The 23,039-nt window shown below is 34.9% G+C and overlaps 1 protein-coding gene and 1 non-coding gene across 5 annotated transcripts in view; both read right to left on the minus strand.

The window, feature by feature from the left end:
- CDK17 (cyclin dependent kinase 17) overlaps positions 1-23,039 on the minus strand; it is a 115,826-nt gene that overhangs the window by 13,817 nt on the left and 78,970 nt on the right. For all 4 annotated transcript variants that reach the window (XM_002823615.6, XM_063712224.1, XM_063712223.1 and 1 more), the window contains 7 exons: positions 20,777-20,910; positions 18,499-18,624; positions 8,001-8,057; positions 6,563-6,677; positions 5,290-5,384; positions 4,933-4,995; positions 2,658-2,781 (listed from right to left, as the gene is read on the minus strand). In XM_002823615.6, coding sequence (XP_002823661.1) covers positions 2,658-2,781; positions 4,933-4,995; positions 5,290-5,384; positions 6,563-6,677; positions 8,001-8,057; positions 18,499-18,624; positions 20,777-20,910 — 714 coding nt within the window. The remainder of the gene's footprint in view (positions 1-2,657; positions 2,782-4,932; positions 4,996-5,289; positions 5,385-6,562; positions 6,678-8,000; positions 8,058-18,498; positions 18,625-20,776; positions 20,911-23,039) is intronic.
- On the minus strand, positions 11,041-11,177 carry LOC112136037 (U4 spliceosomal RNA). Its single transcript, XR_002917238.1, has one exon. It is a non-coding gene; the product is annotated as a U4 spliceosomal RNA (small nuclear RNA).

Consider the following 23,039-nt stretch of genomic DNA (forward strand, 5'->3'; position numbering starts at 1 on the left):
CTCACACCTGTAATCCCAGCATTTTGGGAGGCCAAGGCAGGCAGATTGCTTGAGGCCAGGAGTTCGAGACTAGCCTGAACAACATGGTGAAACCCCATCTCTACTAAAAATACAAAAATTAGCTGGGCATGGTGGGCGCCCCTGTAATCGCAGCTATTTGGGAGGCTGAGGCACCAGAATCGCTTGAACCCAGAAGGCAAAGGTTGTAGTGAGCTGAGATTGCACCACTACACTCCAGCCAGGGTGACGGAGCAAGACCCTGTCTCAAAACAAACAAACAAAAAACTACCATAATCATTTATGAAAAAAAATTATGAATTTAGTTATGGAAAACTGCATGGGTTTTTAAAAACTAAGTTCTCTAAGAGTATTCAAACTCTCAGAATGTGGAATACAAAAAATTCAAAGCTACTCTACAAAGTTCCTTCAATATGAAAAAGTTTACTTTCTAGAAGCAAAAAGAGCATTTAATTTTACTTTCAATTCCCTTAAAACCAGATTAGCTAAAAAAAAGTAGATAAATAGCTGCAATTAAATTACTGAGCATATAATAAATACAGAGTAATGGTGGCAGGTATATTAAGGGAACGCCTTTCAGTAGTTGCTTCTAAACTCATTGCTCTCAAGACCCATTTTATACTCTCGAAAATTATCAAAGATCTAAAGAGCTTTTACTTTTGTGGATATATTTACTGATATTTGCCCATTAGAAATTAAAACTTAGCAAATTTTAAAATATTATTTTCTCTTTAAAAACATCACCCTTTATATGCAGCATGAATGACATTTTTATGAAAAACTTTTTTTTATAAAAACAAAACTTAATAAGAAGAATGGCCTTCTTTCACATTTTTGTAAATCTCTTTTAGGTCTTGTTTTTGGTGTAGAGATGGGGTCCTGCTATGTTGCCCAGGCTGGTCTTAAACTCCCGGCTTCAAGTGATCCTCTCACCTCAGCCTCATAAGTGCTGGGATTACACCCCTGAGCCACTGTATCTGGCCTAAAGTCTATTTCAATAGAAGACAACTGGATTCCACATCTGTTTTTGCATTCGATGTGTCGTGATATGTTGCTTTGATACATATCACAATATGTATCAAAATAGATCAAATATACATATCACAACATACATACATATATGAAGGAAATCAAATCTCACACAGATATGAGGTTGAAAGAGGAGGGGCATTTTAATAGCCTTTTCTGATAAATGTGAATAGTCTTATTTGACACTACATCAGCAACTAGAAAGTAAGTGGTCTCTTAAAAGCTATGTGTTAACAAAAACTATAACGATGAACCTCTCATGCTTTTGTTGCACTAAAATTCATTGACCTTGTACTTTAAATGGGTCTTTTATCCATGTATGATTCTGTAATATCATGCATTAGCCATTTGGAAAACAGTGGTTCCCTGAGTTATACATTCCAAATGTTTATACACTTTTTCAGCATATCGAAAAATCGTGTTTGTTAACATCAACATCGATCTCATCAGAAAAGTCTCTAAGTATTGAAAGGCCATCAAACTCAAAGCAGATCCAAATTTCCAAACTCTAATTTTTGCTTGGAAACTTGAATTTTATTATTGGCAAGAAATATTGACAGTTATTTTCCTTGAAATGATAGGCTTCCTTCATTCATTTTCAGGAAAATGTCTGCCAAATACCTAAGTCTGAATAACCATAGTTTGTCTGTCAGTCATTTAAGTAAAAATGGTGTCCCTTCAAATAACAGGGCTAGTTCAATTTGCAGTCAAATAATCACATGAGCACTTTTCCTTGAGAGGTAACCACATTATTTCTGTGTGCAGCAAATGAGTTTTATGTACACTTCCCATTTTATCACATAAAATATTAAAAAGAAATGTAGTCAAGGATGGAAATTAAATATAATAAATTTTATTGCTTCATCATGTAAGTGTAACTGACAGTTTTCCCTTTATGTAAGTGTACTGGTAAAGAATACAATGACGGCCTGGGCATGGTGGCTCACGCCTGTAATCTCAGCACTTTGGGAGGCCGAGGCGAGTGGACCACCTGAGGTCAGGCGTTCGAGATCAGCCTGACCAACATGGTGGTCATGCTAAAAATACAAAATTAGCCAGGCATGGTGGCGCATGCCTGTAATCCCAGCTACTTGGGAGGCTGAGGCAGGAGAGTCACTTGAACCCGGGAGGCAGAGGTTGCAGTGAGTCAATATCACACCATTGCACTCCAGCCTGGGCTTTAAGAGCAAAATGCTGTCTCAAAAAAAAAAAAAAAAAAAGAATACAATGATATATTTTGGTGCCACTACTTTGATGTATAGTTTTATGCGTTATTATTTTGGGACCATCATTGCAAATATTAACACAGTGAAAAAGGCAAATAACAGATGGTACAATTTTGGTAATATATTTACATTTAGAGGCCTCCTACAAGGGTCTCAGGAGCCCTAGGGGTTCTTTGTCCACACCCAAGAACAGCCTGTGCCTTTTAGAATTTGCTGCTAATAACCAACATAAATCACCAGCCAAAGTTCTGTCAAATATCTTATTCTGTGGGCTACCGAGAAAATTTCCAAACCCACATAAAAGCAATGGCATATTATGACAGTGGTTGATCTTTTACATTTAAGAACCTGGAAGTACTAATAAATATCTCATACATTCCATACCAAAATCTGCTAGCTTTAATTCTCCTTTTTCATTAATGAGGAGGTTCTGTGGTTTCAAGTCTCGATGCAATACCTTTCTTCTATGGCAATATGCCAAACCACGTAGAATTTGGTAAAGAAACAGCTACAGAAACAAATAAATAAAAATTAGTCTTACAGATGAGACATGCTTTAGTATAAGCATAAATGATGGTAAGCAGAAAAGCAGCTGGCCTAGAACATTGTAACAGGAAAAAGAAAGTAATTGCATCCTTAAGTACAATGTCTTTTTCCTTTTATATACAGTGGCTTTCTGAATTTAATAGTTTATTATTCTATTTGAACCATCTACCTATTTCTTTTAGTCTAACAGTATCTATGGAAATATTTTTTAAAATGAAACTTCCTCCTAGCAGTAACAGTTGATTTACTGTGGAAAATGACTTTAAAAAAATATCCTCATAAACTTACAGGCCTACTAAGGTTTACATAGTTTAATTATAAAATTCTGGCAAACAACCAACCAACCCCCCCCTCCCACCCATCTCTCCTTAAAACAAAAACAAAAACAAAAACTCTGATCTGGGGCAGTGTCTTTAAAATAAGGCATTGGAATTGGCGATTTTATGAAAAGTCTGAGGTTATCAAAGAGAAAGCTGCTGCATAGCTCTGGCAAATTACTTACTATAAAAATAACCTAAACCAGCTTCTATCACCCATCTCTTGGGTACTTTACTTTAGCACCTCCTACTCAGCCTTCAAAATCTACTGTGATTAACAAAGGGGCATCAGCACTGTAGTGTTCTGAATGACTCTGAAAAAAGTAATTCCTACAAGGCTAATGGTAGAGTTTTCGCTGTACATTTTGGTAGAAAGAGGGTTATGGAACACATAAGACCTTTGATTCTCTGGGGTTAACAAAAAGAACCTCAAGTACAGAGGATTCAAGAGTTTCTCCCTCAGTTCATTTGTAGGTGAAAAACAGAGCATCCGAACACTGAGGCCGCCAAGGCAGCAGGTCAACGGTACGCCTGAATGAATTCTCTGTGCCAGAGTCTCTGCAGTCTACATAATTATGTTTTTAAAACTCTAAAATTACTATTTAAATGAATTCCTGTTACACTTTGTATTTTGAAAGTATAAAGGTCATTTAAACAAATAAATAATAAAACGCTTTCCAACTTAAGCTAATCATGTAAACCTGGCATTAAAGAAATAAACGTCTCAACATTTGTGAAATTATCATCATTAAGGGCCTTGTTTTATTTTCAAATTATTGCTAATAAAAAAAGCAGGAAAAACAAAATTAAAACCAAAAAAGATACAAAATGACAGTTATAACACTTTGCAAACAAAAAATGTAAAATAAGATGAAAACAACCCTGACAGAATATATATGGAAGTACATTTAAAACCCTTTTTAAAAATCCTTAGCAATGTGTTATCCATATGTTCTGAGCTGTCTTTTAGTAACAGAAACTGGCTCTCCTTTATAACCACCAAACTTAATATTTTTTTAAAATGTAAAGTTTAAAATTACTACCTACAGAATTAGAAATGTCTGAAGCACACAGCTGCGACAGCCTATTTTCAGAATAGGTTCTTACATATTGTTGACTAAGTTTGGATAAATAAATCTTTGCTAAATTTGGATACACTACTCAGGTCAAAGAAACCTACTATAAGAATACAAACTATGCTGGATGCTGTTACTCAGTTAATAACTTTTGGGTATCATCTGGCACTGATTTTATAGCAAACTTTTTTAGCATTAAATTTTTAAATATGTTGTAGTAAGAAAACACACCGATTATCTTACTTTTCTTCCTGACAGTACAGATTGGTATTTCCAGCATAGTGTTCACAAAACCTGCATGTTCTGGCCTTATTCATTAGTCCTGAAAAGTTGTTGTTTTACAATTAAATACCATTTATTTGGGGAGTTCACTATTTAAAGAAGGCCTTTCACAGAATGCACACTCATCATTCGTATTTATTTTGAATCTTTTTTTAAAGCAGAATACACCTGTACATATACTCTATATTAGGACAATCAGTTGTAATGTGAAATGTCAAAAGAATGAAGTGGTTCTACAAAAAGATCTGATCCTAAGAAAGCTATAGTATAGTAAACAGAAGTTCTGGGTAAATATTGCACGTTCAGAGGACAATAACCTATTTAAAAGGCCAAACAGAAAACCCTGAAGAAGAGTTATGAGGCTGGTACATTTCATTATATAATGGTTCACCTATGCTTTAAACAAAATTTAAAAATTACACACGCAAGAAAACATACCTTTACGTTGTGCATACTCATGATGTTTCCACAGTCATCCATGTACTGTTTCAGGTCTTTATCCTGGAAAAAAACAGCACTTTGCTATGTGATACACCGTTTTCAGAATGTTGTGACTGGTTCACTTAATAGTGCTTTTCAAAATAAGTTGTTTTTCAAGAAAAGATATTGGATGCACCATACACATAATTTAATGAAAAACTGGTAACTAAACAATAAAGTCCCTTGGGCTGTTAAAAAGTCCAATTTATCTAAGCACAGCTGCAGTTTAAAGAAAAATAAAAAACAAACTAAAAGTCCAATTTACTATGTTTTTCTAAAGCAAAGTTAAATACTGCATTTTTATGAGATGCTTACCAGATACTCAAACACCAAAGTCAAGGATTTATCTGTGTGAACAATGTCATGTAAGGTTACTATATTTGCATGTTTTAAATCCTTTAATAGTGAAACTGCAAAACAGAAAAAGAAAGACAATTGTTTAGTCTGTGGCAGTCTTTATAAAAACCTGAAGTAAGTTGAACATATGAACTGATTAAAAGATTCTCTTAAGTTTAGGTCTTGGGCGGGGGCTCACCCCTATAAATCCCAGCACTTTTGAGAGACTGAGGCAGGCGGATCACTTGAGCCCAGGAGTTCAAGACCAGCCTGGGCAACAATGTTATTTAAAAAAAAAAAAAAAAAAAAAAAGATTCTCTTAGGTTTAAAGCAATAATTTACCAAGGGGATTGGTTGTAAAAATGTTCATGGAGGCTGGGCACGGTGGATCATGCCTGTAATCTCAGCACTTTGGAAGGCCAAGGTGGGCGGATCATGAGGTCAGGAGATCGAGACCAGCCTGGCTAACATGGTGAAACCCCGTCTCTACTAAAAAATACAAAAAAAAAGTTAGCCAGGCGTGATGGCGGGCACCTGTAGTCCCAGCTACTCGGGAGGCTGAGGCAGGAGAATGGCGTGAACCCAGGAGGCAGAGCTTGCAGTGAGCCGAGATCTCGCCACTGCACTCCAGCCTGGGCAACAGAGCCAGACTCCCTCTCAAAGAAAAAAAAAAAAAAAAAAGTTCATGGAAATCAATTTTTTCTTTTATACTACTGGGTTTGATATTATAATACTTAAAATTGTCCCCAGTATTAAAATATTCTCCATATCATCTTCTGTATTTTTCTTAAATGTTAACTTTTGAAACTTCTGGGATTAATTTAGATATAAAGTACAAGGAACCATTTTTCCCCTCCACATTACTCATCAGTTGCCTCAAGCCATTTTCTGAATAATCTTCTTTATAAAATGGTACTATGATATAAATATGTTTACACACTTTTTTAATTTATTTAGTTTATCTGGTTAATTTATAGTTATCATGTTCCTCATGTACCAATGTATAACATTTCCCTATGACAAACAGTTGTCTATGATAGTGATTTTTAATGAATTCAGATTTCATTATAAGTTATACAGTAATATAATTAATCCCTTTCTTTTGAGTATTTGTTTTAGAAATTCCCTTTTTAAAGGTTTAATTATATCTTCCAGTCATTTATTACTTGTATATCTGAGCTCTTTTTACTTATAAAAAATAAACTCTTATTCCACCACTTTGATTTTAAAATGTTCTGTATAATTATTATACCTTCTCTTATAGCTGTGCAGGGTGCACCTTCTTCATGTTCCAATCGGATCTCTTTTAATGCCACCAAATTCTCTGTCAATTTACTTCTTCCTTTATATACTGTTGCATATGTACCCTATAAAATATATTTTTAAAGTACACATCAAAAGTATCATAAGAGTCTATTTAATACCATCTTATAATAAAGAGCTCTACCTGAATTTCTAGTTTCTAAGCATTGTTAAATTCCATCTTGCAAAGAAAAACACACAATGATCAGCCTTGGCTTTTCTTACAGTAAACAGGACTTTCAGTTCATATGCACAGCTTCCATACTTCTGTAACACTACAGAGTGCCTCAAGAGTATAAAAACATAGACAGAATATTTACTTTTTGTACCTTATTTTAGATTAACAATTAGATCAATAGCTTTAAAATCAAAGGTGCTTTACCTGCAATGGTATATGGAGATTGATGGACACTAATTGAACATATTAACTGAAAAATGAAAACATAATGTACATATTGTTAAATCATAAATTTTTTTTTTTTTTTTTTTGAGATGGAGTTTCATTCTTTCGCCCAGGCTAGAGTGCAGTGGCACGATCTTGGCTTGCTGTAACCTCCACCTTCCGGTTCCAAGCGATTCTCCTGACTCAGCCTCCCGAGTAGCTGGGATTACAGGCGCCCGCCACCACGCCCAGCTAATTTTTGTGTTTTCAGTACAGACAGGGTTTCACCATGTTGGCCAGGCTGGTCTCGAACTCCTGACCCCGTGATTCACCCGCCTCGGCCTCCCAAAATGCTGGGATTACAGGCGTGAGCCACTGTGCCCGGCAATCATAAAAATTTTACCCATGTTTCTAGACTTTTCAGAATCTTTGTACATTAACTCTCCTTTAAAAAACAAGGATCTCTTCTATTATTGCCAGGACAGCCCTCAAGCTCCTTTAAGACTTCCCTATTAACTATTACTTTCTTTGCCCTTTCCTACTATAGGAGGTAGACCATTTCTAAATCAGTAGTACTAGTAATAAGTTCAAGAAAACCAAGATCTTAAGAATTTCCGTAACCTTCAAAAAATGTGTTTTTATCTTTATTCTGATTTTTCACAGGTCTGAACTCATGCAATTTCCCATGGTGGCACAGACAGTAGACTGCCAGTAGACTATGCGACAAATGCCTACTTTGTTATCAAGAAAACATAATACTTTCTGCTTCAATAAAAATTTCAAAGCTATAAAAAAAATTCATTTCCTCTCAAACTGATGGGATAATTTCAAAAACTGAAGACTCTAACTCCTAGAAACTCTGTTACCTTTCCAGAACAAGTATATAATCTTGTAGACATCAGTATTTACATTTTTTCCAGGTTAACAAAAACTGTGGAGTAACAGAGTTTGAATGATGAATAAGAAAAAAATGTGTCTTACATTTTTGAAATAAATATTTACTTACCTCTCCAAGCTTTTCCAATTTGATGTAGGTTTCCATTTTTCCAAAGCCAATTTCTGACTGAAAAGTAAACAATGATAAATTTAGTATTTACTTTTTTTTTTTTTTTGAGACAGCGTCGTCTCACTCTGTCGCCCAGGCTGGAGTGCAGCGGCACAATCTTGGCTCACTGCAACCTCCACCTCCCGGGTTCAAGTGATTCTCCTGCCTCAGCCTCCGGAGCAGCTGGGATTACAGTCACGCACCACCAAGCCCGGCAAATTTTTGTATTTTTAGCAGAGACAGGGTTTCAACACGTTGGCCAGGCTGTTCTCGAACTCCTGACCTCAAGTGATCTGCCTGCCTTGGCCTCCCAAAGTGCTGGGATTACAGGCGTAAGTCACTGCGCCCAGCCTAGTATATAAAGTTTCAATTCATCTCTTCCTCAACTTCTGAAACTTTCCCACTCTAAAGAATGACTAAGAATAGAAAAATCTGATTATAATCAAATGGTTGAATATCTATCAAGTTTTAAAATAAACCCAATGTTGGAACATTCAAAGGTTCAAAAATATCAAAGTTCACAATCAAAATTGTCAACTCAACCTTTATATACACAGTTAACATTCTGTCATGAAAAATATTTGGTTTTATTCTAAGATACCACAGGCATTTTAAGATACTAAAGAATCTTATCAAGGATAACTACTTGGGATTTTCTTTTTAACAAAATTGCAAAATAAATAATTTTCCTATGTATTTTCTCCCTCACCAATCTGAATTCCCAAGGAAGTCCTGCAAACAAGATACTATTTGTTTCAGGCTTTCCAATCAAAATACAATGAAAAAGACAACTGAAAATCATGCTCTACTATGGATCAGGAAGTGGCAAACATAGAAGCAGCAATGTAAGTCAAATTCTGGCTTACACCCCCCTCAACCCCCAGCCAAAAAAAAAAAAAAAAAAAAACCCACAACAACAAGAGAAAATGCTTTAAAAGTGAGTTCTCAAAAGCCTTGCTTTTAAACCTTGAGCTTGCCTGACTATTGTGTATGGAGATGATAAACAGGGTAGATGAAATATACCTAAATATGTAATACAAACCCAATATTTAAAATGAAAGAGAAAAAACCTTAACACAAAATTTAGGAAAATTTGTTTTTAGATAGATTGAAAACTAGGGACTGAGAGAGCAGAAATATTTTAAAAAGTAAAACAGAATGGGAAAAGAATTTTCTTAAAATTGCTTTCTAGTACCCCTTTGTAGATAATGGAAAAGGTAATGATAATCTAAAGAAAGATTCACTTGCTTAGAATGGTGGTAATGCCCTTAAATAAAAAGCCGGTGAAAGGAAATAATATTTTTTAATACATAATCTCAGTTCTCAAAGGTGTATAAATTATGCCAGATGATTAAATGTTGTGATTTAGTCAAACTCTAGAGGTCTAAATATGCAATTTTCCTTGGAACTGTGGAATAAAATTAAAATAATCCTTGGTAATTAGACTTGCATCACTTACCATTTCAGACAATAGGATAAATTATCCAAAGTTGAATGGCCAAAAGTAGCAGAGGCCCCTCAAAAGAACTGTTTTTATCTTTTTGTTACAATGATATGTTTCATATTAAAAGCCATGTGGAAAACTGCACATCCAATAGTACTTAATTCAATTTTAGTAAACTAATTAAAACTTTGCTCACAGGTATTATTGAATGAATGAAAAATTATTTTTGCACTCTATGACATTTTCCTATGACTTTTTCATAAAATATTAAATTTTAAAAATGAAGTTTTACAACCATCATACACTATTCATCAATGTATTGTCTTGTACATGACTCAGTATTAAGTCCTTCACTTTCTAGTATCAATAACTATGCAAAATAAAGAAGTAAAACTACAATAGATAACATTTTTAAAATACAAGTTTTTAAAATCAGTATGAAAAACATGGCAAATAGCCCACTATCTGGTACATGACAGTCTGATTACGAATAATCTTTTAATTTATATATGTTTTATACAGCCTATTTATATATGATCTTAAATACTTCATAAAAAAGGCTACTTGCCAAGATCACAGAAACTAATAAAATATCTTTATTCTGATACTTATCTCTGGAATTTAGGTGCTTAAATTCATGAATATGGAACTATCACATTTCTGCCATGAATTTTAAGTTTTGTGTCATCTTTTATGGGGGAAAACACTATATTGAGAATAAATGTAAACTAGTATGAACAAAAGAATGAATATTCCTGAAAAAAATATTTAAAATGTCATTATAACAATGAGAAGCACATGGGAAATAAGACTGTAAGCTAGGCATTTTTTCTTCTCAGGAGTAGAGAAATTTTCTTATTAATTCTTTTATCTTAAATGAATGAATACTACTATGTTCTTAAAACATCAAATACACTAGGGTCCAATGGTTACTATGACAAAATGTCGAGGTTTGCTTTAAAGACTATGTAAATGGACTACAAATTAGACTGTAAAGACAAAAATGTATGAGGTTAAGTTTAAATTTGAATAATCAGTCTATAAAATAAACAACACTACTGAATTCTACCCATGCAGGCAGGCAGGCAGGCAGAGAATTCAGACAAAGGCGCAATTACACTAGTGAATTGTCTGTCAGATCCTAATTCAAAAAGTAAAAGCTTAGCCCCCATTTTAGTAATCTCCAACTTAGGATTTAATGATTACATCAAAATAGTACTTACTGAATCTTTAAATAAAATTTTTAGAAAATTTTGCTTGCATTTTTATTTGCTGAACACGACAAGATTAACAATAGATATAATGACTAGCTTGTTGACATGCTCTCCTACAGAAATTATTCAGAGGACAGAGGACAAAGCTCATTTATTCAACATTTACCCAGCACAATGTTAGGTGCTAGAGAAGACAGATATGATTCCCACTTTCATGAGTTCACAATCTAGACGGAGTTCCATCCTAGATTACTTTAGAATATTTTAAAAGTTTCACAGAAACAGAAATAATAGCTAAAGAAATAGCACAATAAGCTTTATAATGTATATGTTGTTGTTTCAGTCTCTGTAGATACTCAAAAATTGCCAACGCCAACTATATCACAAGTTGTCATGGCGGGGTATTTGGGAAAATTTTTCAATTAGCAATAACTGTGCCTTGGATAAACCTCGGGTATGATACTATCACTGCTCAAAGCTTATATTTTCATGTAATATAAGAGCCCCCTTAATGCTGCTTTCCAGACAAATGAAGATAATTTTTTCTGATATTTCACTGTTTCAAGAAAATACTTCACTTTTTGACAGCCCCAAGCAAATTCCTATTCAGATGGCTCTTAGAGTATAAGCACATGAAAATTCTAAATATATATATAAATTAAATTATAATTTATAATAGTCTTTCTAGAATTCAGTGTAACTTGTAAGCAATACCAAGCCTTATGGGAAATTTTTTGTTTACTTTGGATCTAGGAACATAATTACTCTATCACAGGCTGGAGATGCTGTTCTAGCTGAGCTTCAAAACAAATGAAGCACCAGAGGTCCCCCTTATCCACAGGGGATACTTCTAAGAACACCAGTGGATGCCTGAAATAGCAGACAGCACTGAAACCTGTATGTACTAGGTTTTTCCCTATACATATTAATACACTCCTAAGATAAAGTTTAATTTATAAATTTTGCAGAGTAAGTGAGTATATATTAATACATAAAAAACGGGGCCGGGCACGGCGACTCATGCCTGTAATCCCAGCACTTTGGGAGGCCGAGAAGGGCGGATCATGAGGTCAGGAGATCAAGACCATCCTGGCCAACGTGGTGAAACCCTGTCTCTACTAAAAATACAAAAATTAGCTGGGTGTGGTGGTGCATACCTGTAATCCCAGCTACTTGGGAGGCTGAGGCAGAAGAATCGCTTGAACCCAGGAGGCAGAGATTGCAGTGAGCCAAGATCGTGCCATTGCACTCCAGCCTGGCGACAGAGCAAGACTCTGTCTCAAAAAACAACAAAAAAAGAAACAGCAGGGGAAGAGGGAGGCTTTCTCAAACATTCATTTCCCTCCCTGTGGGAATTACCGAGTTACTGTTAACAACAGAAATGTGTTTTATCCCTTAGACTTGGTGGGCAGGGGGAGAGATTGAGAATCTCTATTCTACTCAGTCACTTTGTCTTACAAAAATTGCTATTATCATCACCACAATACCACCTTAATCCTGTACTCCTGTACATAATATGCTAAAGGTAAATTCTGTGGGACTTTGAACCTCACTCCCACATTCCATCTTATATTTCTAATTGCTGAGAGATGTAAGGACTTGATTGTATTTTCTCACCTGCTCTGAGAATTAAGAAAGGTCTATATAGTCTATTGGTAAAACCAGGAATGAAGAATCCAAACATTCATTGTTTAGGAAGGCATATGCTCTTAAAATGTATAAACCTATAATTTGAATACAATAAGACAAATTTTTATATATGGATGACCTTCATTCTAATTGAAGCTGCACTCAGTCTCACAAAACTTCCACTGGGTATACCATTATCATAAGGGCAAGGAAGCTCTGATGAATCCTGACTATCTACATATAGGCTTTCCCACTATTCTAATATTTAACTAAATATGTTGACCATATTTTATTTCTTATCAATCATAAAGGACTACTAAATAGCACTTCACCAATCCAATAGCCAATATTTTTAACATGACATATGATCACTAAATGTAATGTGGTATCCTGGAGGGAGTATCGGGACAGAAAAACAACACTGACAAAAAATTAGTGAAATCTGAATAAACTATGGAGTTTTGTTACTAGTAATGTACCAATGTTGGTTCCTTAGTTGTGACAAATTTATTAAAGTAATATAAAATGTTAATAATATGGTAACTGGGTATGTGGTATAGAAGAACTATATAATTTTTGTATTTTTTTCTGTAAATCTAAAACTAAAATTATGTTTATGTAAATAAAAAGTCAATGGAAAGGATTAAGGTAAGAAATGGGAGACTGAACACACATGAGTTTATAGGGATAACAGACAGTCTTAAGCATCCTGAAAAGATGGGATAGTAAGGGGGACAAATTCTCAAGATTAAAAACAAAAAAGAACAGAATAGGCATATGTATAGGTAGATTTGCAAGTTTGTTATACAGAAAAGGAGGGAGTTTTCGGTTAATGGCCACCCCCTTTTTTTTGAGACAGGGTCTCTCACTCTGTCGCCAAGGCGGGAGTGCAGTGGTACGTACAATCATGGCTCACTACAACCTAATCCTCTTGGGCTCGAGTGATCTTCTCACCTCCTACCTACCGAGTAGCTGGGACTACGAAGGTGTGCCACCACGCCTGGCTAGTTTTGTTAATTTTTTGTAAAGATGGAGGTCTATGTTGCCCAGGCTGGTCTTGGACTCCTGGGCTCAAGCAAACCTCCTGCCTCAGCCTCTCAAAGTGGTGGGATTACAGGCATGAGCCACAACATCTGGCCCTCTCTCTTTTTTATGATATAGGAGAAGAGATCATCTGCTTACAGTGAGAGAGGAAGAGTTAATCAGAGAAAGACAGTGGGGTAGCCAGGCAACACTGGAGATCTATGCGAGATTGATGACCATAAATTTATATTAGACCCATTCAGCCCTACTGTATAACTTTCTCCAGGAGAAATGAATTGTTTCTTAATTCCTACTCAAGCAAAGGTTTTACGTTATTTTTACTACTCATTATATATTGCCATTAGAAAATATGACAATAGGCCAGGAGAGGTGGCTTACACCTGTAATGTCAATGATTTTGGAGGCCAAAGTGGGAGGACTGCTTGAGGCCAGGAATTCAAGACCAGCCTGGATAATATAGTATGACCCTGTCTCTACAAATAATTTGTAAAAAAAAAAAAAAAAAAAAAAATATATATATATATATATATATGAACAATACATTGAAAGTTTCAAACTTTTAGAAGACAAGGCTAAATTTTACATTTTACCTTAAAAAATATTTTATTGTTTAGATTAAGGGTTTATTATCCATGGAAAAATGAACTCTAGTACATGTGAAGAATATTTTTCTTTTCCTACCTCCTTTCCATCCATCCCTAATCTTTACCCATCTCCTTTACACACAAACCTAGGGTCCAGACTTCTATGCTGGAAAAACTGATCTCCTTGAAAAAACTTTTACTTTTTAGGTATATAAAGAATATATTATCCATAGATACACAAATTCTAATACATGTAAAAAAATGAGTTTCTTTTTCCCACTCCTTTTCCATCCATCCCTAACTTTCACACGCCCTCCTTCACTGACTATGTTCAAATATAAACCTAGGGTAGAGATTTTCATTTTGAAGAATAATTTTTAATGTATTTCCAAAAAGTATGCTTTACTAAGGTAGATGAATAATGAAATGGATGCATCAGTAAAATCCAAAACATAGCTGGCATGATTTATCTGAAATCTGTAAGCCATTTCAGAATTTTTTGAAAAGGGAAGTAGGCAGGCTGGGCGCAGGGGCTCACGTCTGTAATCCCAGCACTTTGGGAGGCTGCGGCAGGAGGATCACCTGAGGTGGGGAGTTCAAGACCAGCCTGACCAACATGGAGAAACCCCGTCTCTACTAAAAATACAAAATTAGCCGGGCTTGGTGGCGCATGCCTGTAATCCCAGCTACTCGGGAGGCTGAGGCAGAAGAATCGCTTGAACCCGGGAGGCGAAGGTTGCGGTGACCCGAGATCATGCCATTGCACTCCAGCCTGGGCAACAAAAGTGAAACTCTGTCTCAAAAAAAAGGGGGGGGAGGTAGGTAGGAACACTTAACCATAAATAAAAACTCTAATCACTTAGCATTCATTAGAGGGCACTGTTTTTCTTAATATCATGTAGACTGTAAAAGATAGCTCCTAAATGATAGCTTAAAAATTTACATGGTGATTAAATCACATTTTTACTCCCAATTGGAACAAATACAGCCTCAAAATTTATCCTAAGTACCAATCTTTGATAAAAACTGATAGCCAAAGAAAACTTTTGACTTGACAATCAAATGGCAAAATCATCCCAATAAAAATGTCTTGGCCGGGCACAGTGGCTTATGCCTGTAATCCCAACACTGTGGGAGGCTGAGGCAGGTGGATCACTGAGGTTAGGAATTCAAGACCAGCTTGGCCAACACGGCAAAACCCTGTCTCTACTAAAAACGCAAAAATTAGCCAGGCGTGGTGGCACATGCCTGTAATCTCAGCTACTCAGGAGGCTGAGGCATGAGAATCGCTTGAATCAGAGGCAGAGGTTGCAGAGAGCCAAGATCGCGCCATTGTACTCCTGCCTGGACAACAAAGTGACACTCTGTCTCACACACACAGACACACACACACACAAAATGTCTTAAGCAGCGATGCTAAATTATGATAATCATATGCTTACACCAAAATCAAGTTTGTGTGATACTTTTTACCATATTTATATACTGGTGAATGTCAAATAACAATGTGCTCATGGTATATACAGCATAAAGTGATTTTATTTTTTAGAGTATGTAACCAAAATATTTTTTAGAATATCTCACTAGAATATCTAATCTGGCCCACAGGGGCCAGATGCTGTGGGTGGCTCACACCTATAATCCTAGCACTTCGGGAAACCAATGCAGAAAGACTGCTTGAGGCCAGGTATTTGAAACCAGCATGGGCAACACGGTGAAATGCCATCTCTACAAAAAAAAAAAAAAAAAAAAGTTTTTTAATTAGCTGGGTGTGATGGTGTGCACCTGCAGTCCTAGCTGCTCAGGAGCCTGACATGTGAGGATTGCTTGGGCCCAGGAGTTCAAGATTACAGTGAGCTATGATCGTGCTACTGCATTCCAGCCTAGGTGACAGAGTGAGACTTGTCTCTAAAGAAAATAGTTCCATTATATAATAATATGTAAAGGCTGGATGCAGTGGCTCACCCCTGTAATCCCAGCACTTTGGGAGGCCGAGGCGGGTGGATCACCTGAGGTCAGGCGTTCAAGACCAGCCTGGCCAACATGGTGAAATCACATCTCTACTAAAAATATAAAAATTAGCAGGACATGGTGGCGCATACCTATAATCCCAGCTACTCAGGAGGCTGAGGCCAGAGAATCGCTTGAACCCGGGGAGGCGGAGACTGCAGTGAGCCAAAATTGCACCACTACACTCCAGCTTGGGTGAAAGAGCAGGACTCCGTCTCCAATAATGATAATAATAATAATAATAATAATAATAATGTAAAAAAAGGAGATACAACAACTGCTAGCAATCCAAGAGTCATCATCAATTTCTCTTCCTTCAGGTGCAAAGTCCAACTGGGTATTAGGTGGTATTTTATCCCTTCCTGGTCTCTAGGATTTATGTTCTACTTTCTATTTCCATCTGATTGCCACATCATCCTTAATTTTGAATAAATTCCTAATTCTCCATGCCTCTAGTCTTTCTCTCTAATTCACTGTTTGTACTTTTCCTAAAGCTATTGCTATGAAACAAAAATGTGATCATGTCAGCCTTTGTTTAAATAAATACCTTTGATGTCTTCTCATTACATGGGAAGAAGTCCAGACTTCTTGGCCTGACCTCTAAGGCTTTTCATTCTGGATCTGTCCTGTCCGTTCAAGCCATAGCTTTTATATTATTCCATATTACCCTTCATATCAATTCTGATTTCCCAAACATGACATCTATACCCAAACCTCTGGGTTTTAGTTTTAGTACATGACGTTTCCTCTGCTTAGAACACCCTTCATTCATAGGCCATTTTTAACTGACAAATTTCTGCCCATCCTTCTAGGACCAGCTCAAGTGCTATCTCTGTAAGCTTGTGATTTGCCAAGGCATTTTACTTGCTGCCTCTTTTGTTGTCCCAAAGCACTTTATATGTATCTCTACTATACGACTATAGTCATCCAAAAGAGATTCTCACATAAACAATCACCTGAATTTACGTTAAAGTGATACTGCAATAAGAAAAGTTATCCTTTGAATAAATGGTGCTGGGTTAATTACTAAATATTAAGAAAATATATTTGTAAGACATGTAACTGACAAAGGTCCTGTATACAAAGTATACTTAAAAATTTGTATAAACCAATAAGAAAAGACAGAAAACCCAATAGAAGAGAGAAGAAAAACAGACTTGGGTAGTTAATTCCCAAAAGAGAATATCTAAATATAAACATATAATAAACATAGAATGAATAATAAACACATAGAAAGGTGTTCAACTTAGTCATCAGAGAAATGCAAAATAAAACCAAGAGACCACTATCAACTTACTAGAAAAGTTAAAATAATAATTTTTAAAAGACATTATCGAAAGTTGGCAAGAACAACCAGAACTATTATATGCTAGTGACGTACGTATAAGTTGGTACAACCACTCTGGAAAGCTGTTGACAGCATGTAGGGAAGCAGAATATAATGCAACAATTCCACTCCTAGGTAAGCACTCACCAGAAATGCTTACATGTTAACCAAAAAATATGCACAGGAATGGTGCTAGAAGCATTATTTAGTAATAGCCAAAAATCGAAAACAACCAGAATGCCCATTGATAGGAGAATGGATGAAGTACAGTACACTCATAAAGAATACCATGCAACAATGAAAATGAATTCTCTATAATTACATGCAAAAATAGGGCTGAAACTCACAAACATAACACTGAACAAAAGAAGCTAACAACAAAAATAATACATACTGTATAACTTCCATACATACTGGGATACATATTGTGCAATATATATATATATACAAACTTTGTATAAGTATATAATTCTGTATATCTACATAAAACATATTTTAATATAATTACATATTCATAATTACACAAAGCTCAGACGTTTTAATAAGGATAATCAGAAAGAGAATATTACACATTTAAAAAATAAATAAGAATATATGTGAATGGGATTTTAAAAGATCCAGATATCAAAACATACTATAAAAACAGTATGATCAGAACAATGTCACACATATGGGTAAAACTAATCTTTAGCATCAGAAGGCAGAGTATGGCTACAGCTGAGGAAGTGAGGAATACTAAGTAAAGAGAAAAGGAGCAGAAGGGGGTTTCTGGAATTTCTGAAATTTTCTTTTACTGATCCAGGTACTGGTTACACAGGTATATTAACATTTCAAAAGTTCGCTGAGCTGTACAATTATGGTTTGTGTACTTCTCTGTATATCTAGTATATATTAATACATGTTTATCCAGCACATATCTAGTATATCTATATATCTAGTATGTATTTATCTATCTAGCACGTATTAATAACATTTACCAAAAATAAAATATACCTTAAATCCTACCCCAATATGCATCCTATTGAATGCATCTTAAGGACTCCAATAAACCTTTAAGAATGGAAAATAATAAAAATCGAGAAGGCAATATAATAAAATTTAGCTATTCTAAAGTCAAGTATAAAAATTAATTTAAAATGTTTACACCCAGAAGCAGCAAACAAGCAGATCTGATTGATGGTGGAGGTATAGGAGACCAAAAACTTACTAAGGAAGCTCTACGAGACCTTCGACTCATTGGTTGGTCAAATGGTGGACTGTTTATCTGCAACTTTTCAAGATATCCATCAGGTATTCTGATGTCTGCAGGCAGTGATAACCGCTTATTTAAATCCTTAAAAAAAAAAAAAAAAAAAGGTAATCAAAAATAGTAAAGGCAAGGCATTTGGCTTTTGTATTCACAGGCTCTAACATATTATTTCTTAGTGATAAGTAATTGTAAAGTTTTATTGCAGTTGCGAAGTTACCTACATTGATTATATGTAATATACTCATGGCAAAAACATTTACTGTAAGCAAAAGTATACAGCGAAGTGTTACAGAAATGAAATTTTGCAACCTAGTAATTTTTGAGTCCTTTCACTGGTAAATTCAACTTGAAATTTACTTTAAATTTATTATACCATATAGTAACAATAGGCAAACACTACCACAAACTCTGTGATCAGTTTAAATAACTAACCAAGTAGATATTATATGATCTTGTATGCAACATGGGGAAAGAGAATTATATTTATTACTGCCATGTTAATGGCATTTCTACTTTATTTAATTATACAATGTGAGCTGGGATAAACTTGAAAAGAATCTTGCCTATATCATTATATCAAGAAATTTAAGCCCTATAAAAAGAAATTCCTCCTATTCATAACAGCAGCCAAACGATGAAACAGAATGGAGAGGTATAGGAACTGCATAAATATTTACTGAGAAATATAAGACTTAAATATAAAAACATACAATGCCACCAAATGGTAAGAATAAGTAATGAGAAGATACTGGTCCTCCCTATATTAATTTTATAAGTTATATAACCACTAAGAAATCAAATAAGCTTATTCTTAGAACAAAATAAAATGCCTAAAATGTATCAATAGAATAAACAGAAAAAAATCCAAAACCATTCTAAAATAAGAAAGAGTATATGTGTATATGGGGGAGGGATACAGAAAGAAGTCTTTCCAGATATTAAAATATACTATAGGTCAGGTGCAGTGGCTCAAGCCTGTAATCCTAGCACTTTGGAATGCCAATATGGTGAAACCCTGTCTCTACAAAAAATACAAAAAAATTAGCCGGGCATGGTGGTGTGTGCCTGTAGTCCCAGCTACTTGGGGCTGAGGCAGGAGGATCACTTGAGCCCAGGAGGTTGAGGCTGTGGTGAGCTGAGATCCCACCACTGTACTCCAGTTTGGGTGACAGAGTGAGGCCCTGTCTCATAAAACAGAAAAAAATATATACTATAAAAAGAATATAATCTAGAGCATGCCTCCTTGGTGGTGGGGAAACAAATTATAGCTCAATGAAGAATGAGAAACTCCAGATATAGACCCTAATACTAAATAAAACAAATGATTTTAAAAAATCATCTATAAGGTGAAGAAAAATAAGAAATATTTTCATTAGTATTGTGTCACATAAATATATTGTTGATTTCAATAACTGAAAATGTTAATTTATCATTTAGAAAACTGATAAGATTTCCTTAACTGATTAAGAAGCAATCCTTTTATAATGAAAATATAATCAACCAATAGGAGAGATACCTTAATCATCATCTCAACAGCACCAAAAAAGCAACAATACTTTTATTTCAAAACATGTTCAATTTTTTTTGCAGAAACCTATTTTAGTTTACAGTATGTACTGAAATAACAGTCACGATCAACTTATGTCCTCAAGGTTATACCACAACACTTACAAAGTAAAGAAAATGAATTCTGCATCCTTTTACACGAAGAAATAAATGTGCTTCAGAGATTAGTAGGTATACTGAACCACAAATGAAAGGACACCCACTTTTATAATATAATGCAAGAAAAAAAGCTGTTTATTTATACCTCTTAAAATTTGAAACAGAGAAAATAAAATGCTAATTATCCAGATGAATCTCAAAAATATAATTAAAATCGTATTTTCTAAAAAGAAGACATTGCTAACGTATCATTCTGTATTTCCAGAATTTTTGAAAATTCACTTCTCCTTAATGGATAACCCAAAATAACGTTTCGCAAAAAATTAAAATAAATAAAATGTTTCACAGAATGCGAACAACTATACTGCATATCTATATTGGGATAAAAATTAAAAAAGAGGAAATATTCACAGACTGCAATTTATGAATGCAAAGAAGTTAACTTTCTTACAAGTGTCATGTGTCTTCATGAAAATTTTTAAATGGGCATTTACTCCACTTGATATGTATGTGTATTAACATATACCAACACACATATTCACAGGTATATTTGTATTTTTTAAATGATTACCTCCATTGAGATCCGTCTATGTATACGATTTCTGAGACAAACACCTGTAGGTGACTGGACTTCATCAGATGATGTCCCAGAAGCTTGGTCACTCTCACCATCTGATCCCATTTTTAGATTTTCATGAACAATATCTATATCAAAAAATGAGACATTAAAAGAGATACATTATATTCTAATATATAATTTATTATCACTATGGGTAAAATATAGAAGGCCAACAAGTAAAAATCACAGCATAAAAAGTCATTTACATGCTGGGTGCCACAGGTATGCAGACAATAGATGAAAACATGACTCAAATGTCTTAAAATAGTAGTATGAAATCTTTTTACACTTTCAAATTATGAAAAAAAATTAACATTCAAGTTATTATCAAGGGTTGAGTAATAAAATTATAAACTGGAAATAATATTTCTGAGAATGAGCCAGTTCTTTCATTTTTGAGATCTGGGAACTGAGACTTGAAAGGTTAAATGACTTTCAAAAGGTCACAAAGCTTAGATGCAGAGCTGGAATAGACACCTGGTCATTTGCCTCTTATTTAGTATTCTTTCAACTAAATAATGTGTTACTGGGTCTATGGTCAAATGGAGCTAATTCTTTGAATATTCTTTAAAACACCTCTTAAAAGTTTCTAATGCAGTTTCTCCTCCCTGCACCCCCAATGTTAAAAATAAAACAATAAAAAATTATTCACTGAATATCTATTTTGTACCAGAACTACAAAAACAAGTTTATGATCTTCAAATACTCAAAAATCTGTTCAGAGCAAAAACATACTACAATAAAGGTGGGTTATGGCATGCTTAATAGAGATAAAAGTTAAATGGAAGTAGGAGGAGGAAGATAAATTCCATTTGAAAATATTAAAAACAGACATAGACTGCTTTTTTTTGTTTTTTTTGAGACAAGGTCTTGCTCTGTTGGCCAAGCTGGAGTGCAGTGGCACAATCATGGCTCACTGCAGCCTCTACTTCCCAGGCTCAAGCAATCCTCCTGCCTCCCAAGTAGCTGGGAGTACAGGCACCCATCACATCTGGTGTTTTGTTTTATTTTTTTTTTTTTGTAGAGACAAGATTTTGCCTTGTTGTTCAGGCTCATCTTGAACTTGTAGCCATTTATGCCTAGTGTTCCATTATTGGAAGCTAAGCATGTGGGAGCTACTTATATCCTACTGCTCAAGGTCATCACCAAGGTCTGATTGCAAAAATTCAAAAAACTGCAACTTCAGGAATCCACCCACCTTGGCCTCCCAAAGTGATGGGATTACAGGCATGAGCCACCACATCCGGCCAAGCTGTATACTTATATACCTGCATTTGTCAGTCATTATCTAATAACCTAGCAAGAAGAGTGTACTAGGAAACAAATGCTGGGTCTCTAGAACTCTTCTCTTGCCACTATTACTTTCTATACACGTATTCATTTTCCAAAAAGAACCATGTTGTTTCATGCTGCAATGCTTTAACACACTTTTTTTCTCATTTTTAAAAGATGCCTTTTCCTATTTTATCAACTTTGTGAGATCAGGCTTAGTCTTCAAACTATGCTCATGTGTCATCACTCAGTGAAGTCTCTTCTAATCTCAGACACAGTTGACTACTGTGCCCCCACCCACTGCACTGAAGAACATTTTTTGGTGCATGTGATTTTATAAGATCCTTGGGGACGGGTTTTAGCTTGTTCACTTTTCTATTTCCAGAACTTAACCAACTGTCTGGCACTTAGAAGGTGCTTAACAAGTATTCAAGGGAACTGCATATTAACTAACAATCAAGGAATGGCCTAGATAACTAGATCTCTTTTTCAAATAAAGTTATATAAAATATCAATGTGTGAGACAATTGTATTTTATAAGTATAAATGTTAACTTTTAATAATATTTACATATAAAAGTATGAGGACTGCTTAGATTAAGGAGAAATTTGAACTCAACGGTCTCATATCAACTCTATCTGAGAACTCACTTTATGTCTGTATTTTTGTCTTGGTTAACTCAATATTAAGAAAACTCCAATTAATATTCATAAGCAGTTGCAAATAGTAATGGATTTTTAATAGCTCAATATGTAATCCAAGAATACACTTCAGTTATGTTGAGATTTCCAGAGAAATTTTATGGTGATATCTGAACAAAAGATCAATTTGGCAGCAGAAGTAATGTATTGGTGATTGATTCCTAACCTCTTAAAATTTGGTATATAACACATCTAAGGTCCTGTATTCATTTCTGTCACACCTTCGAAATGTTAAAAATAAT

The sequence above is a fragment of the Pongo abelii genome, chromosome 10 (genome assembly GCF_028885655.2).
Source record: "Pongo abelii isolate AG06213 chromosome 10, NHGRI_mPonAbe1-v2.0_pri, whole genome shotgun sequence".
In the NCBI taxonomy this organism is placed as follows: Eukaryota; Metazoa; Chordata; class Mammalia; order Primates; family Hominidae; genus Pongo; species Pongo abelii.